This window comes from Chiloscyllium plagiosum, unplaced genomic scaffold (assembly GCF_037043375.1).
Source record: "Chiloscyllium plagiosum isolate Xiang-an unplaced genomic scaffold, Cpla_swu_hap1 HiC_scaffold_4, whole genome shotgun sequence".
Classification (NCBI taxonomy): Eukaryota; Metazoa; Chordata; class Chondrichthyes; order Orectolobiformes; family Hemiscylliidae; genus Chiloscyllium; species Chiloscyllium plagiosum.
In genome coordinates, this window is record NW_028270142.1 from 54,013,388 (window position 1) to 54,031,215 (window position 17,828).

Consider the following 17,828-nt stretch of genomic DNA (forward strand, 5'->3'; position numbering starts at 1 on the left):
TCCACTAAGAATATTGACAAATCAATTTGTAGTAAGTGGATTAAAATAAAGACAGTAAAGATGACCTTAAAATAGGGATTAACGTATGTTTGCACAGTTGGTTCAGATATTACTTCCCATTAGCCTTTAACCCCCTTCACCTGTGTACTTAGTTCATCTTAATTCCTCATACAGTACCTAAAGCATTGACTGTCATGTTTATAAATTTTAAACTTTCCATCACCAATTGAGTATCTACTCTTTATGGACAAAATGAGTACCCCATCTATGTCCCATTGCCCCAAATCCTTACCTTTGACTATCAGCAACTATTTTAAAATTAACAAATGATCTGACATCATTTGCTAACAAAGGGTTCCAAACTTCTGCAACCCTTTGTGAGAAAAATTATTTCAACTTCAGTCCTGAAGCTCCAGCTTTTTTTTTGACTATGGCTCAAGACCTATATTCCTTAACTAGTGGAAACAAGTTCTCCAATATCCATCCCACCTTTTCTCTCTTAATTTGTACTAATGTCTTGAATTTGTACTATTTCATTATTCACTAACAATTGAAATCTAGATGCAAAAATCTACCATGGTTCCTGCTATGCTCAGTCTCATGGTCAGTATGTCATATGCTTTTAGAGACATGCTTACATTATCATCACTGTATTTTAGCATGTAATTTGAGGGTATGATAGTCATGGAACTCTATCATACATCAGATCACTTGAAGCAGGCACCCTACATGCTCCTCCATTTACACATATGTTGACATATGTCTAAGGAATGCAATGTTCTTACATAATAGTTAGTTGTAATGTGTTCAATTCTTCAATACCATAATTTGCAGTTTATGTTGTTATGGAAATAACATAAACATTGCTGCATCAGGTAAAACAGCCTGATGGAGGCAAACTCGCGCCAACAATAACCAGTGCCAATACTACTGCAATAAATTACTTCTTACTATCCTAGAGTGTTTTTGTAATAACATTTCTCATGTGTATTCTGTCATCCACGCTTTGGCAATTGTGTTTGTCTTTTGACTTTCTCTTCAAATTCCCTAGATTTTTCTCCTTATAAATTTGTTTTTTAACACTCATCAATCATAACATGGAAAACCTGACTTTAATTCTCTCCCAGTCAAAATTTATCAAAAACAATTTTGACATATTCTAGCAAAAACAACTTAGTTATTAATAGCTACCATGATTGCTCCTCACCTGTCCACTGTAGTCTCTAAAAATATTTATCTCACAAACATTAAAAACATGGAAAATGCTCCAAATTGAGCTGTGAACAAATGCATCTTTGAAAAGACAATCAGGAGCTATAATATGGTTTGAGCTCTTTCTCCAAATAGCTGCAGTGGCCCCAAAATGCAGATCTGAAGGAAGTAATACCCAATCAGATTCTAGATCTTAATTATTTCTCGTTTACCAATATCACCAGTCAGAGATAGGTAGAGCGATAGTCACAAGTAGAGAGAGGTAGAGCGATAGTCACAAGTAGAGAGAGAGACCGAAAGAGACAGATGTACAGAAGGTCCAATGGAGTAATGGAATGATTCAGATAATGGAAGAGTGAGGAAGAGTCAAGTGAAGAGTAGAAAGAGAAAGAGAAAACCAATGCAAAAGAGACAACATTATGAAAGGATTTGGGAAGGGAAGCTAGGAAGTGGTAAAAGTGATGGAGATAATTCTGATATGGATGAAGGGAAACCTTCAAATGGTTTGATTTATGATTTTTGTTGGTACTTCTCAAGCTAATCAACACACCCACTTGGAGCAATACTGCAGAAATGCCACTCATGTACTGTATTACAACCAACATGAATACATAGTGCATGAACATGGTTTCTAACCAATATTATTTTGTAATTCAGATCACTATTATGGGTACCTTGAAGTTCCCTCTTAGTCTGAACAATATCAACTAAAACGCAACTAAGATTATACAAGAAATCTAAGTGAAATCACAAAATAATGACGATACTCATCAGGTCCAGCAGCATCTATGAAGAAAGAATCAGAGTCAATAGACTGATCCCCCTGGAAAGTTAACTATGGGTCTCTCTCCAAGGATGTACCAGAATTACTGAATGCATCCAGGAAAATCTATGTCTTGTAACCCCTATAGAGGCCCCATCATTTTCATCATTAACCACAAAATCATTTGAACTCTATACAGTTCGTGTTCCAAGTAATTATTTTCAATAAATGAACACCATCTTCCTTGCAGATGATTTTCTATAACTGTGTTAATTTATTACCAGCTCCAATGTGCTTTAGAATTTCATTAAGCAAATCTTGCGTTCTCTGTAATTCACTGGTGAATTTTTCAGTAGCATTTTCCTGTTGTTGATAAAGGGCTGAAATCTTCAACTGCAAGTTTGAAATCTCTTCGTGCATTGCTATATTTAATGTTGTGCCACTGAAAAAGAAAGAGAACAAATGATAACATTTCAGTCAATAGCAGCTCTGTCTTTCATAAATGCTCTACAAAATAAATGAGGCATTGTATTATAATGAGATAATTGGAAGCTAATGAGGTGGTGTAAAGTAAATAAAATTGTGCAAAAGTAATTGAATTAGTGGCAAGTAAATGAGATGGTGGAATCTAAATCAAGACAAAATGTAAAGTGTTGCAATTTAAATGAGGCACAACATTTTTTAATAGAGTAGTGCAATATAAATTAGTTGTGTAATGGTAATGGAGCAGTATATTTTTAATGGGGCAACCTCATGTAAATGAGGCATCCTAGTGTTAATGATGCAGTGTAACATAAATGAAGCTGTGCCATATTTTGGATCTGTAAGAAACTGCTACAAGAGTAATATTCACTTGTGCTCCCTCACGATTTTCTGAATGCTGGGGCTACTGGTTATCGGCTTGATATATGCTTCCTATCATCACTGCTTTCCAATCACTGATGTGCAGACATCTTCCCAGGTCCACATTTCCCCTCCCCCCACCTTGTCTCAGTCAAATCCCTCGAACTCAGCACCGCCTTCCTAACCTGCAATCTTCTTCCTGACCTCTCCGCCCCCACCCCCACTCCGGCCTATCACCCTCACCTTGACCTCCTTCCATCTATCGCATTTCCAACGCCCCTCCCCCAAGTCCCTTCTCCCTAACTTTTATCTAAGCCTGCCGGACACACTTTCCTCATTCCTGAAGAAGGGCTTATGCCCGAAACGTCGATTCTCCTGCTCCTTGGATGCTGCCTGACCTGCTGCGCTTTTCCAGCAACACATTTTCAGCTCGTTTCAGATCTGAAATGATCGCCTCAACATTAACTTCTACCCTGAGATACACAAGAGCACAATGGTGGGCAAGGCAATTAATGCACAAAGCTAGTTGTTAAGGACTTAAATACAGGGAAAGTGCCCCAATTTGCTACAAATACCCCAACACACCCACTTGGAGCAATACTGCTGAAATGCCACTCACATACTGTATTACAACCAACATAAATACATAGTGCATGAGCATGGTTTCTAACAAATATTATTTTGTATTTCAGATCACTATTATGGGTGCCTTGAAGTTCCCTCTTAGTGTGAACAATAACAATTAAAACCCAACCAAGGTTATTCAAGACATTGTAAATGCTGGAATGGTGGGCAGTTGGAGTGTTCAAGCATCTTGACATGGAAAACATAATTAGAAGTCCAAATTAAAATTCACTACTCTCATGTGGTTTCCCTGGAAACTCAATGAAAAAGGAGGTGAGGACAGCCAGCTATGGAAAAGATCAGATTGTCTATTTTACAACACTCCTTGTGGGCCAGTCACTCCAGGGCATCTCCAACCTTTCCCTGCCAATCATGATCTTTTTGTTTCTTGTGCTGATTGAGATAATTGCTCCTCTTCCCAGCTTAAGTAGAGAATTAAGTCCCAGAAAAAAGAATGGTAATGTGTAGAAAGTAATAAATTAAACTCAACTCTACAGACAGGAATAATTATTTGCTTTTATATGGCAACTTTAATATCGATAAATATCTATGTACTTCACAGGAATTGTATTGAACTGGGCGGCACGGTGGCACAGTGGTTAGCACTGTTGCCTCACAGTGCCAGAGACCCGAGTTCAATTCCTGCCTCAAGCGACTGACTGTGTGGACTTTGCACATTCTCCCTGTGTCTGCCTGGGTTTCCACTGGGTGCTCCGGTTTCCTCCCACAATCCAAAGATGTGCAGGTCAGGTGAATTGGCCATGCTAATTGGACTTGTGTGGACTTGTTGGGCCAAAGGGCCTGTTTCCACACTGTAAGTAATCTAAAAAAAAATTTGAAAATTTACACTGAGTCATGTACTGGAATATTTCATTTGGAGACCAAAAGCTTGATCAAAGAGAGGTTTTAAAGAGCATCTTAAAAGATGAAAAGAGAAATAGAGAAGTGGACAGGTATAAGGAGGGAATTTCAAGGCATGTTTTCTCAGTAACTGTAGGCACAGATCATCAAATGTTGAGAGACTGAATTCAATGCGCAACAGACTCTAACTGAAGACACATATTAGTTTACAGCCATCAGATATCAGAAAGAAGTACTTGACTAAAAGACAAATTTAAATATTTAATTCTGTGTACTGTCTCCTCATCTATCACAGTTATGTTCCCATGCGGATTCTGCAACAATTTAGCTGTGTCATTGAAGGGTGACAAATATATTCCAATATAGCAACCATAGAATAGAATGAAAATGCCCTATGAACCACAACAAAAAAAGGCTATTGTGACTATTTTTAAATTAAATCAAACATTTAAATGATACCTAATTATGCAGTTATTATTTAAGAACTTGTACAGAACTACTACCATCTGAAGAATGTTGAACAATCATATTTGATGCAAAATTGAAAACATGTAAACATGGACTTAATACAACAGTGCATGAACAAAATCAAGAGTAATTGAAAATTAGGGCCAGTTACTTACTCTTCTGAATCTTCATCTTGACTTTGGCTTTGGCTGGTGCCCCAAAACCTTCTAGAAAGTCTGCTTCTAGGACTCTGCTCATATTCAGCTTTCTCCCATTCTTCCATTTGTAATAACTTTGTGAGATTATCTATATCTTCCTGAACAGGGATATCAGAGATTGAGGTTGAAATGAAAGGTATTTGTAACAATAATAAAACTAGGTCCTTTATATCAGGTCAGTTTTGTTTTATTTAGAAAGAAAATGTTGAGGGAATTAGACCGTGCAGTGGATTAAGCCTCCAATCTCAAATCCAGAATAAAGGCTGGTTAAGTAGTTTAAAAAATGAGATTGAGATTGAAAAATGTCACTGGGGCAGATAAATCCTGCATTTCATTATGGAATCACTGTGTGAGTGCTCAGTAATAATACTAGTGAACAAATCAGAAAGCATTTAATTCTGTGGGTACCAGCATACCTTGACTTGATGAATAGAAAGTGAGAGGAATTCAATACTGATGAAAATGCAAAAGAATCAATAGTGAATTGTTAGAGTGCTTTACATGTCATCTGATTTTCCAACCTCTTGAAGTCAGTACAGCAGAATTCAAGAAAAGTGTATTATATTGCTTGTCATTGGAAAAATAACTTAGCATTGATTGCTGCTGATTCAATATTGTCTGACCAGATCTACATTTACTCTGTTCGGTCCCAACAATGTACATTATGCCCAACCTAATAAGAATTCTCCAAATAAACTGAAACAGTTTTTAATTTCCCTTACCAGCTATCCTTTTAGTTTATTAGCAAGGTTGTCAAATTAATATAGAATTGTGACAGTCTTGTGATCTGGACCCATGTTCACAACAAACTAGGTTAGAAATAAGAATATAAAAATTGTTCAGAGAATAAGCCAAGTTCCAACAAATCTGTCTTTATCACTGATCTCAAGCTGACACGCTTGTCATCGCATCATATCTCTGAATTTAGTCTCTCTCCAATATCCCCAAGCATATTTTATTTGGGGATCATGGGAATCATGGGAAAACCTTTTTATTTCATGGAATCCGGATTTCACTCATAGACCAGCATTTATTGCCCATCCCTAATTTTGGGCACTTACAAATCACTGGAGGCCAGACCAGGCAAGAATGGCTGATTTCCTTCCCCAGGTGAACAAAGAAATTTTGTTCAAAACAATCAAAATTTTGCAATGGGTATCATTGGATCAAATTTTGAACTGAATTCAAATTTCACCATCTATATCATGGTGAGATTGAACCCATGACATCAGGATATTAGCCTGTGTTTCTGCATTACTATTCCAGTGACAATAGTGCAACACCACTGCCTCCTCACCCATATGAGTTTGAGACGCTGTTAGGGGATCTCTTGTTCGAACCACAGCATGTGGTGGCTTTGCACAACTGAATAAGCAGTTAAATGTCTGCCATATTGGCATGAAATAGCACTCACATAGAGAATATACCAAAAAAGGAAGCAGGAGACAATGAGGACTGCACATGCTGAGATCAGAGTCAAAAAGCGTGGCACTGGAAAAGCACACTTGGTCAGGCAGTATCCAAGGAACAGGAGAATCGAAGTTTTGGGCATAAGCCCTTCATCAGGAATGTGGGGTGGTGATAGGCTGAGGGATAAATCAGGGGGTGTAGGTGGGAATGGGGTGAGGTAGCTGGGAAGGCAATAGTTAGATGCAGGTGGGGGTGATGGTGATAGGTTGGGGGAGGGTGGACTGGATAGGTGGGATGGAAGATTCACAGGTAGGTCAGCTCAAGAGGGCGGTGCTGAGTTGGAGGGTTGGATCTGGGATGAGGTGGGGGGAGGAGAGATGAGGAAACTGGCAAAATCGATCAACGTTGATGCTGTGTGGTTGGAGGGCCCCAAGTTGGAAGATGGCTTGGATTTGGCGGTGGAGGAGGCCCAGGACTTGCATGATACGAAAGTCGGAGGAGTTGTAGACATGATATGAAAGTCGGAGGAGTTGTAGACAGTGAGGAAGGATGTGGCAGGTTACAGCGGGATATAGATAAGCTGCAGAACTGGGCAGAAAGGTGGCAAATGGAGTTCAATGTAGCTAAGTGTGAGGTGATTCACTTTGGTAAGAGTAATAAAAAGATGGGGTACTGGGCTAACGGTCGGATACTTGGTAGTGTGGATGAGCAGAGGGATCTTGGTGTCCATGTACACAAATCTTTGAAAGTTGCCACCCAGGTAAATAGTGCGGTGAAGAAGGCATATGGCGTACTGGCTTTTATTGGTAGAGGAATTGAGTTCCGGAGTACTGAGGTCATGTTGCAGTTGTATAAGACTCTGGTGTGGCCGCATCTGGAGTATTGTGTGCAGTTTTGGTCGCCATACTATAGGAAGGATGTGGAGGCACTGGAACGGGTGCAGAGGAGGTTTACCAGGATGTTGCCTGGTATGGTAGAAAGATCGTATGAGGAAAGGCTGAGGCACTTGGGGTTGTTTTCATTGGAGAAAAGAAGGTTTAGGGGTGACTTGATAGAGGTGTATAAGATGATTAGGGGTTTAGATAGGGTCGACAGTGAGAATCTTTTTCCACGTATGGAGTCAGCTATTACAAGGGGGCATAGCTTTAAATTAAGGGGGGGGTAGGTATAGGACAGATGTTAGGGGTAGGTTCTTTACTCAGCGAGTCGTGAGTTCATGGAATGCCCTGCCAGTAGCAGTGGTGGACTCTCCCTCATTATGGGCATTTAAGCGGGCATTGGATAGGCATATGGAGGATAGTGGGCTAGTGTAGGTTAGGTGGGCTTGGATCGGCGCAACATCGAGGGCCGAAGGGCCTGTACTGCGCTGTATTCTTCTATGTTCTATGTTCTATGTTCTATGTCCTTGGCCAAGTGGAAGGGGAGTTGAAGTGGTCGGCCACAGGGCAGTGGGATTATTTGGTGTACGTGTCCCAGAGATATTCCCTGAAATGTTCCATAAATTGGCATCCTGTCTGCCCAATTTAGAGGAGACCACATCGAGAGGAACAGATGAGGTATTTGGATGTGCAGGAAAATCTCTGCTAAATGTGGAAGAATCCTTTGGGGCATTGGATGGAGGTAAGGAGGGAGGTGTGGGCTCAGTTTGGCTCAAAAGCCCTCCAGCGGAGCTCCTCCACTTCTCACACCTCCACTTTTGAACCCCACCCCTCCAACCCCAACAAGGGTAGAACTCCCCGCCCTGGTCCTCACCTTCCACTCCACTAATCTCTGGATACAGCGCATTATCCTCTGCCATTTCTGTCACCTGCTATCAGACCCCACCACCAAAGATATATTTCCATGCCCACTCGTATTGGTATTCTGCATCGTTAAGTCCACGCCCCCTACCAACCCACACGCAGCATCATCCCTTGCCACTGCAAAAGCTGTAAAAACTGTGCCATCTCTCCCCCCAACTTTCATCCAAGGCCACAAAGGATCCTTCCACATCTAGCAGAGATTTTCCTGCACATCCAAACACCTCATCTCCTGTGCTTATTGCTCTCGATGTGGTCCCTTCTACATTGGGGAGACCAGGGTGCCAAATTGTGAAACATTCCGATGTTTCAAAACGATGATCTTCAACGTACAGTACCATGCTAGCCTGTTGCATGGCTGCATTTGCAGTTGCATTGTCTTACACCCTGAAATAAGGAGCTTCAACAATTAACAAACGCACGTCAAGCAAATCAATTACAAATACAAAAATGTAAGAAAACCTGGGTAAGAGATCTCCCTCATTGCACAAAACAGATCACCACATCATTAATTCTACTACTGCTCCGCCAACCTCTCCCCAACCCCTCTACACTGCTCCTCCATTAATCACTTGAAGGAAAGTTCTGCATAAATATAACCAAATCATTAGTATTTATGATGCAACCTGCATGTCGTTCCTTTGACTCTTACTACTCTGATGGGTATTTCTGTACCATATTGACAATGAATGTATTGCTTAAACCAAGTTTCCCAAAACTCTGGGTAATGATCGCACCAACAATTGGAGTCATGAGTTCCCCTTCACCTGAGGCAGCAGTGCTGATATTGAAATGGTAACTCCAGTAGGTCAGCCCTGGAATTGGGTTAAATGATGTGGATGAAGGAATAGAACTCTGAAGTCCATTACTGCCTACATCAGAATCTGCCAATTGATTGTGGAGAAAACCATTGCTCTTCTCTCACAACCCCTCTCCACTGTCATAACTCTTCACCCACTTTGAGGGAGCATCTCTGGAACACAAGCACCAAACAATCCCACCACTGTATGGTCGACCACTTCAACACCGACTCCCACTCCCCCAAGGACATGCAAGTCCTGGGCACGTACCACTGCCAAATCCAGGACACTCAAGACCTGGAGGAAAAATGCCTCAGCGCCCACTATATGACCCTCCAACCATACAACATCAGTGTTGACTTCACCAGTTTCCTCATCTCCCCTCCCCACTCCTCATCCCAGCTCCAACCCTCCACCTTGGCATCACCCTCTTGAACTGTCCCATCTGTCCATCTTCCTTCCCACCTATGTGCTCCTCCCTCACCTCCGAACTATCACCATTATCCCCCACCTGCATCTACCTATCACCTTCCCAGCTACCTCACCCCCACACCCCCTTCCCCACCCTTCTATTTATTTCTCAGCGCCCTTCCCCCCCCCCCCCCCCACTCCCCCCACCCCCCACACTCCCACATTCATGATGGAGGGCTTATGCCTGAAATGTCGATTCTCCCTCTTTCTGCTCCACTGTGCTTTTCCAGTGCCACATTTTTTGAATAAGGAAGCCATCAGTGGGTGGCACGGTGGCACAGTGGTTAGCACTGCTGCCTCACAGCGCCTGCGACCCGGGTTCAATTCCCGCCTCAGGCGACTGACTGTGTGGAGTTTGCACGTTCTCCCTGTGTCTGCGTGGGTTTCCTCCGGGTGCTCTGGTTTCCTCCCACAGTCCAAAGATGTGCAGGTCAGGTGAATTGGCTATGCTAAATTGCCCGTAGTGTTAGATAAGGGGTAAATGTAGGGGTATGGGTGGGTTGCGCTTCGGCGGGTCGGTGTGGACTTGTTGGGCCGAAGGGCCTGTTTCCACACTGTAATGTAATCTAATGTAAAAAAAAAAATCTAATCAGCTTGAAGGCCACTTTTACAATCACCAATTTTGAATTTAAAAATGTTAAAAATTGAATCAAATTTCAGATTGATGCGAAATGCCTGGAGGCCTTCAAGTAAATTTTCCCTTCTATAGCTTGTTGGTTTGGACTGAATATGAAATTATTCCCTTAAGGGCAAGCATGTTAATCCACTGCAATATTAAACTCCCCATTAGTCTAATTTTCAAATGTAAACCATAGTTTTTCACACTTTGATGCACTCAGTTTGAGCAAGCATGATTTCATTCAAAGATTTACACTACCTTTATTTGAATGGTTACTTTTTTGAGATCATCTTCTTGGTCCATTGTCAGGTCATCATCAAAAAATATTTCTAAAGGTGCACATGAGTTATGAATATATTCTTTGAATGTATTCTTTCTTTTCTGACCGAGATGATCTTCAACGTACAGTACCATGCTAGCCTGTTGCATGGCTGCATTTGCATTTGCATTGTCGTACACCCTGAAATAAGGAGCTTCAACAATTAACAAAAGCACATCAAGCAAATCAATTACAAATACAAAAATGTAAGAAAGCCTGGGTAAGAGATCTCCCTCATTGCACAGAATAGATCACCACATCATTGATTCTACTGCTGCACCATGTCCTCTCCCCAATCCCTCTACACTGCTCCTCACTTGAGGGAAAGTTCTGCATAAATATAACCAATCATTGGTATATATGATGCAACCTGCACGTCTTTCCTTTGACCCTTACTACTCTGATGAGTGTTCCTGTACCATATTGACAATGAATGTATTGTTTAAATAAAGTTTCCCAAAACTCTGGATAATGATTGCACCAACAATTGGGATCATGACTTCCCCTTCATGGAAGGCAACAGTGTACATATTCAAATGGTAATTCCAGTAGGTCAGCCCTGGAATGGGTTAAATGGTGTGGCCAAAGGAATAGAACTCTGAAGTCCATTACTGCCTAAATCAGAATCTGCCAACTGACTGTGGAGAAAACCATTGTTTCTCTCTCACAACCCCTCTCCACTCTCATAACCTTCACCCAATTTGAGCTCTCAACTTGCCTCCACTCCCATTTTCATAACAAATTTTACTACTTACACACAGCCGCTCTCACAGCAATTCCCTACTTCTGCTGTCATATGACCCTATCAATATTTTTCAATATCACAATTGGCTCTCAAGATCTTCCAAAGTGTATCAGTACCCTAAACCTTAATGGTAAGAAAACATTGGGTCTAAAATATCGAGTAGCCCCTATAATTTTCAGTCAACAACTTGCATTTATACTTTGCCTTTAATGTAGTAAAATATCACCAAGGTACACAGGTGCTCCTATCTTTCAAGAATACACACTCCATCATTTCCCACAGAGTATTTACAATCTTAATTCATTCAGTGAATGTAATCCTGAAACCCATTTATAAATATCTATTTAGATATTTTTGGCAAAACTGACTGACAGATTAAATTGCTATTGCAGGGAGTATGATTTTGTAACGCAGAATGCAATCACTGGAAAATACTCTTTTTTGTTGTAACACGGCAATATTTGTGAATCTGCTTCCTACAATTCTGAACTCATGGTCCAATTTAAATACCTATCTTACAACTCCATTATTTATGCTTTAGCAATTTAAATCATCATGGATATTTTCCTCCGCAATTTTCTTGACTCTACCGAAAAGACATTCCACTGAAAGTTTTTACATTGCTTCAAGTGCTGGAGAGTTAACTTTCTAATTTTCTTTTGAATCCTGGGAACATGGTTGGACTGGTTGGAACGAAAGATCTGTTTCCATGCTGTATGACTCTATGACTATATTTTAGCCATTAATTAAAGCATGTTTGGTATTTCCTCCCTCTCTGCTTATGCGCTGCTTTGTACATTGTCATGGAAATGTCACTCATTCTATGACATTCTGCAGTTTTGAAAATGTCCTTCCAGGAAGTCAAAACAAGGTTGGACCTTCACTATTGCACGTTATCTAACAGTACAATCAAGGAGCATGACAAACAATGGAAACAAGCCCATTACAATGCCAATCTTCCATCTATACCTATATCTATGTAATGGGTTTACACTTTGTTATTTAGCTTTCTTATTTCTTTTCTAGCACTTCCATTTGTGAATTGTGACTCATTTGCTGCATCTTTCGCAAATTTACTCCTTGACCTCAAGATATTGATCATTGTTCTGATGGTCGTGGAAGTACTTGGAAAACTCACTATTATAAGCCATTCTATGAGGGGGTCATTACAGCCGAAACTGATTGTATTCTCTCTTGTGAATCACTGAATTCCCATAAACATAGTCAGGATCAAGAAGCTGAAGCCTTTTGTACTTCTAATCCACAGATTCTGAGATCTATCATACCACCAGCACTGTCACCCAAGGCATGTGCCATTAAGCAAAAATCTTTGCATTTACCCAATGACCTTGTAACATGACATGTGACTCCTTTACAACTTAAATATCTTTCATAAAGACTTACCTTTGGAACGTGTCAGATAGCAGTGCAATTAGAAGATTGATGCAGAGAATGCTTGAGACCCCAAGAAACATTCCACAGAGAAAATATGCCATGACTGGATCCTGGACATACATGTCATCAAACCGATAATCATCAACCAATGTAATACGAAAGACAGTAAACATCATCTGGGGCAAAGTTGTCATGTTTGATACTAGCCCTACAAGCATAGAAATGATGGAAAATAACAAATCATAGAAAAGTTAAAACACAGAAGGAGGCCACTTATTACCAGATAATTATCCAGTTGTCTTTGACAGCCACTGACAGTGCATTCCAGACCATTCATTGCATAAAACAAATTTCCATGTCATTGTGCTGATATTACCAATCAGCTTAAGTCTGGGTTTTCTGGTTCTTGATTCATCCACTGACTGGAACAGGTTCTCTCCATCACTCTGTCCAAACTCCTCGTGAATTTTGAACATTTCTATGAAGTCTCTTCTGAATCTTTTCTACTCTCAGGAAACTAGACTCAGGTGTTCCGATCTATCCATGTAACTGAAATTCCTTATCTCTGGAGCTATTCTCATGAATTTTTGCTGCACTGTTTCTCATGTCTTCACAACCTTATGATTGCCTAATGCCAATAACTGAACATAATACTCAGTTTGAGGCAAATTAATGTGTTATACAAGTTAGTTAACTTATGGCCCTATTTATAAATCCCAAGATCATGTATGCTCTATGAAGCATTTTCTCAGCCCGCCCTGTCATCTTTAATATTTGCCTAAATGTACCCAAATCATTCTGCATCTGCACCTCTTTTAGAATTGTACCTTGTACTTTAGATTCTTTGTTCTCTTTTTTGCTGCCAAAATGAATCACTTCACACCTGTGTGCCTCAAAGTTTGTCTATTGTTGTCTACTCATTACATCAATCTGTTCAAGTAATTTTGACATTTATCACTAGCCCCCACACAGTTCACAATACTTCCAAAGTTTTGTGTCACCCACAAATGTTTGCAATTGTGCTTGAACATCCAAGTCTAAGTCATTATTATAAATCATGAAAACCATCGTGTCTAAAACTGTCCCCTGGGAAATCCTACTCCATTCTTTCCTCCAGTCCAGAATTACCACTATTCTCTGATGGCATGTCACAAAACCAGTTTTGTAGCCAAGCTGCTCCTGCCCCTTTTACTCCTATGGGTTCACACATTTCTGACAAGCTTATTATGTGACACTTTATCAACTGACTTTTGGAAGCACATGCACATTACATTAACCACACAACCCTCGTTAATACTGTTACCACAAAAAAAAATCAAACAAACCTTAGTTAAACACAATTCTTCCTTAACAAATCTGTGTTGGCTTTCCTGAATTAACTTGATGTCTTGATTCCTTAACCACTACCATCTAGAAGGAGAAGGGCAGCAGAAAGATAGGAATACCACTATCTGCAAGTTCTCCTCCAAGTCATAAACCATCCCGACTTGGAAATATATCATTGCCGTCCCTTCAGTGCCATTGGGCCAAAATCCTGGAAAACCCTCCCAAAGGACATTGTGGGTCTAGCTACACTACATGGACTGCAGTGATTAGAGTCATAGAGTCATAGAGTTGTACAGCACGGAAACAGACCCTTCGGTTCCACTCATCCATGCCGACCAGATATCCCAACCTAATCTCATCCCACTTGCCAGCACTTGCCCCATATCCCTTCAAACCCTTTCTATTCATACACCCATCCAGGTGCCTTTTAAATGTTGCAATTGCATAGTCTCCACCACTTCCTCTGGCAGCTCATTCCATACACGTCCCACCCTCTCCGTGAAAAAGTTGCCCCTTAGGTCTCTTTTATATCTTTCCCCTCTCAACCTGAACCTATGCCCTCTAGTTCTGGACTCCCCCACCCCTATTTATCCTATCCATGCTCCTCATGATTTTATAAACTTCTATAAGGTCATCCCTCAGCCTCCGACGCTCCAGGGAAAACCGCCCCAGCCTATTCAGCCTCTCTCTATAGTTCAAATCCTCCAACCCTGGCAACATCCTTGTAAATCTTTTCTGAATCCTTTCAAGTTTCACAACATCAAGAATACAGCTCACCACCAATTTCTTATGGGCAACTAGGGATGGGTAAAAAATGGTCATCCAGCTAATGATGCCAAATCCCATCAATGAATAAAAAAATTAATACACATTTTTCCGAATGAATGAATTATTGTTTATGAAATCTTTCACACCAATGCTATTAAACTGACTGATCTGTCAATTTATCCTTTCACCCTTTCATCAACAACAGTTTAATATTTTCAATTCTCCAATGCACTACATTTCTTTTGAAAGTGCAGTAGAAGTTGCTAACCAGTGCCTCTGTGATATGCACCTTTACTTCCCACAGTGGTTTTGGATAATTTTTGATTTTATGTATGCTTTGATGGGATGTGAATGTCATCGGCAAGCCAAGCATTTATTTTTTTCCCCATCCCTACATACCTTTGAGAAGGTGGTGGTGAGTTCTCTTCTTCAATTGCTATAGCCTATTTGTTGTATGTAGACACATAATAATGTTGAGGGTGGGGATCGAGATTTTGATTCAGCAACAGTGAAGGAATAGTTCTGGATTTTCCCTACTGAGGCCAGCACCTTAGGTTGGAAAATATCCTGGCTTGGTACACCTGCCATTGGTAAAAATGCCTTTAATAGTATTATTTTTCTCCTGGGGATAAAGGTACATAAAGCAATCTGGCCTATTGTCACTGGCTGCAACTCAGAGATGGCCACGGGGACTGCCAAGTGCTGAAATATATTGTTTATAAACCTATCTCTATTCTCTGAGACTTCATCTCAGTTATTTTGTTAAATGTTAGGTCCTCTAGCCCTCAGCCCTTACTCCCCCTATGCCATCAATTCATTCCCATTGTGTCTTTTGGACCGATTATAACTCATACACTTACTCATCCCCATTTTTTTTACAGCAGTTACACCACTTAATGTAAACTCATGACATCCCACGCATATCCATTGTCTCTTATAGCCCTTTGCCAACAAGGTGCCAATTCATGCCAACTCATGTCGTCATCGTCACCCTTTGCCCTTATATATTCCATTGGCAGACTTCAGGAGACATGCTGTAATAAAATAACTTTCTAAAAAGCAGACACTAATATTTTTTCAAAATCCATGAAAACCCTTGAAATATATTTAAATTCCTGAATGTAATTATTTCCTTTCAAAAGGAACGTTTTGTATTAATGACCACAAACAAGGGAATTATTTAGTAACTCTTGGAACTGTCATGAAAACTTTAAAATTGTTTACTTATTATGCCGCCACAATAAAAAATGAAATTATTGAAGTCAGCCAAACATTAAATAATGAACTAATGGCAGCTTTTAACATTATGTCAATGAACAAGTATTGAAACTTCTAGATCAGGTCACCCAGACAAAGCCAGGTAGTTTATTTTTGATTTTTAAAAGGGCTTATCACTTAAATATTTGGATAGTTTTTCAGTTCTCCAGAGCCGAACCTTCTTTAAAGATTCAAAATTCCCAATCTATGGAATAAAACCCTTGTACCAAGTAAAAAAATGGAACCTGGTTACACAAGTTATGGGATGCAGACAGGAAAATAGAGCTGACACTATAACCAGAACAGCCATGATCTTAATAAATGATGGACCAGGCTCAAAAGCCAAATGTCTTTGTTCCTAACTCTTATATTCCTTTGACTTTAGCAGCATCTTCTGTCCTGTTGAAGACAAATGTAAAGAACTAACTTAGTAACTCTGTCATGCATCTTTGCCTCGACCCCTAAATTTCTTTTAAGGTCACAAATCTGCTTCATTACTTTTTTTCCCATTATTAATTACTCACATAGCTATATGAAGACATTTGGATTCACTTTTACATTAGTTGCCAGTTTCTTCGCTTAAATTTTTTTTCACTTCACTTCTGAACCCTCTACATACTCAGCCTCAAGTTTAAAAAAATTGTTCATGTGATGTGGGTGTTGCTGGCTGGATCAACATTTATTGCCCATCCTACAGAGCTTTGATCTCTTGGGGTGTAAGGACATTCACAGTGCTGTTTGGAGGGAGTTCCAGGATTTTGACCCAGCAACAATGAACTAACAGTGATATAGTTAAAAGTTACAAGTAAAAGTTCTCTATTTCCTCAGGTTAGAATCTCAGAGATACTATTTTCCTGAGCACAGAATTCACCACTGAGTTGTAAACCATTTTCATATGAGACAAACATTGTTTAGGCCATTTTTGGAATATTGTGTACAATTCTGGTCTCCCTCCTATCGGAAGAATGTTGTGAAACCTGAAAGGGTTCAGAAAAGATTTGCAAGTATGTTACCAGGGATGGAGGATTTGAGCTTTAGTTAGAGGCTGAACAGGCTGGGACTGTTTTCCCTGGAGCCTCAGATGCTGAGGGATGACATTATAGAGGTTTATAAGATCATAATGGCATGGAAATAGACAAGGTATTTTCCCCAGAGTAGGGGAGTCCAGCACTAGAGGGCACAGGTTTAGGGTGAGAGGGGAAAATTTAAAAGGGACCCAATGGGCAACCTTTTCACACAGAGAGTGGTGCGTGTATAGAATGAGCTGCCAGAGCAAGTGGTGGAGGCTGATACAATTACAACATTTAACAAGCATCTGGATAGGTATATGAATAGAAAAGGTTTGGACGGATATGGGCCAAGTGTTGGCAAATGGGATTAGATTTATTTAGGATATCTGGTGGGTTTGGATGAGTTGGACTGAAGGCTCTGTTTCCATGCTGTACATCTCTATGACTCCAAGACTCTAAAAGGCTGCCAGATCCCTCAATTAAATTATCCACCTTATTAACCATATTTCTCCCATGCACCCTTTCGTCTGCTTTATTTAATCTCTGTAATCATCCAGAGAACTCTGGATTTGTTTAACCCTACCTTTCCCCCTTGTAAAAAGTTAAAAATCACATAAAACCAGGTTATAGTTCAACAGGTTTATTTGGAAGTACTGGCTTTCTGAGCGCTGCTCCTTCATAAGGTGGTTGTGAATGACCAGCGCTCTGAAAGCTAGTGCTTCCAAATTTACCTGTTGGACTATAACCTGGTGTTGTGTAATTTTTAACCCCAATCCAACACTGACATCTCCAAATCATTTCCCCATTGTTACACTGTAAATTGACTGTATTTAGAAAACAAAAACAGGAAATGTAGGTTCACAATTTGCACTTTCTGAGATTGTCCTTTCTCAGAATTTTCTAAGTTCTGAAGGGCCCACTGACAGAACTGTGGTAGAGTA

At 40.2% G+C, this 17,828-nt stretch overlaps 1 protein-coding gene across 1 annotated transcript in view; it reads right to left on the bottom strand.

The window, feature by feature from the left end:
- Positions 1-17,828, bottom strand: part of LOC122549582 (uncharacterized) — a 104,996-nt gene that overhangs the window by 6,997 nt on the left and 80,171 nt on the right. The window contains exons 16-19 of the mRNA XM_043689416.2: positions 12,536-12,734; positions 10,326-10,527; positions 4,927-5,066; positions 2,257-2,417 (exon numbers count right to left, since the gene is read on the bottom strand). Coding sequence (XP_043545351.2) covers positions 2,257-2,417; positions 4,927-5,066; positions 10,326-10,527; positions 12,536-12,734 — 702 coding nt within the window. The remainder of the gene's footprint in view (positions 1-2,256; positions 2,418-4,926; positions 5,067-10,325; positions 10,528-12,535; positions 12,735-17,828) is intronic.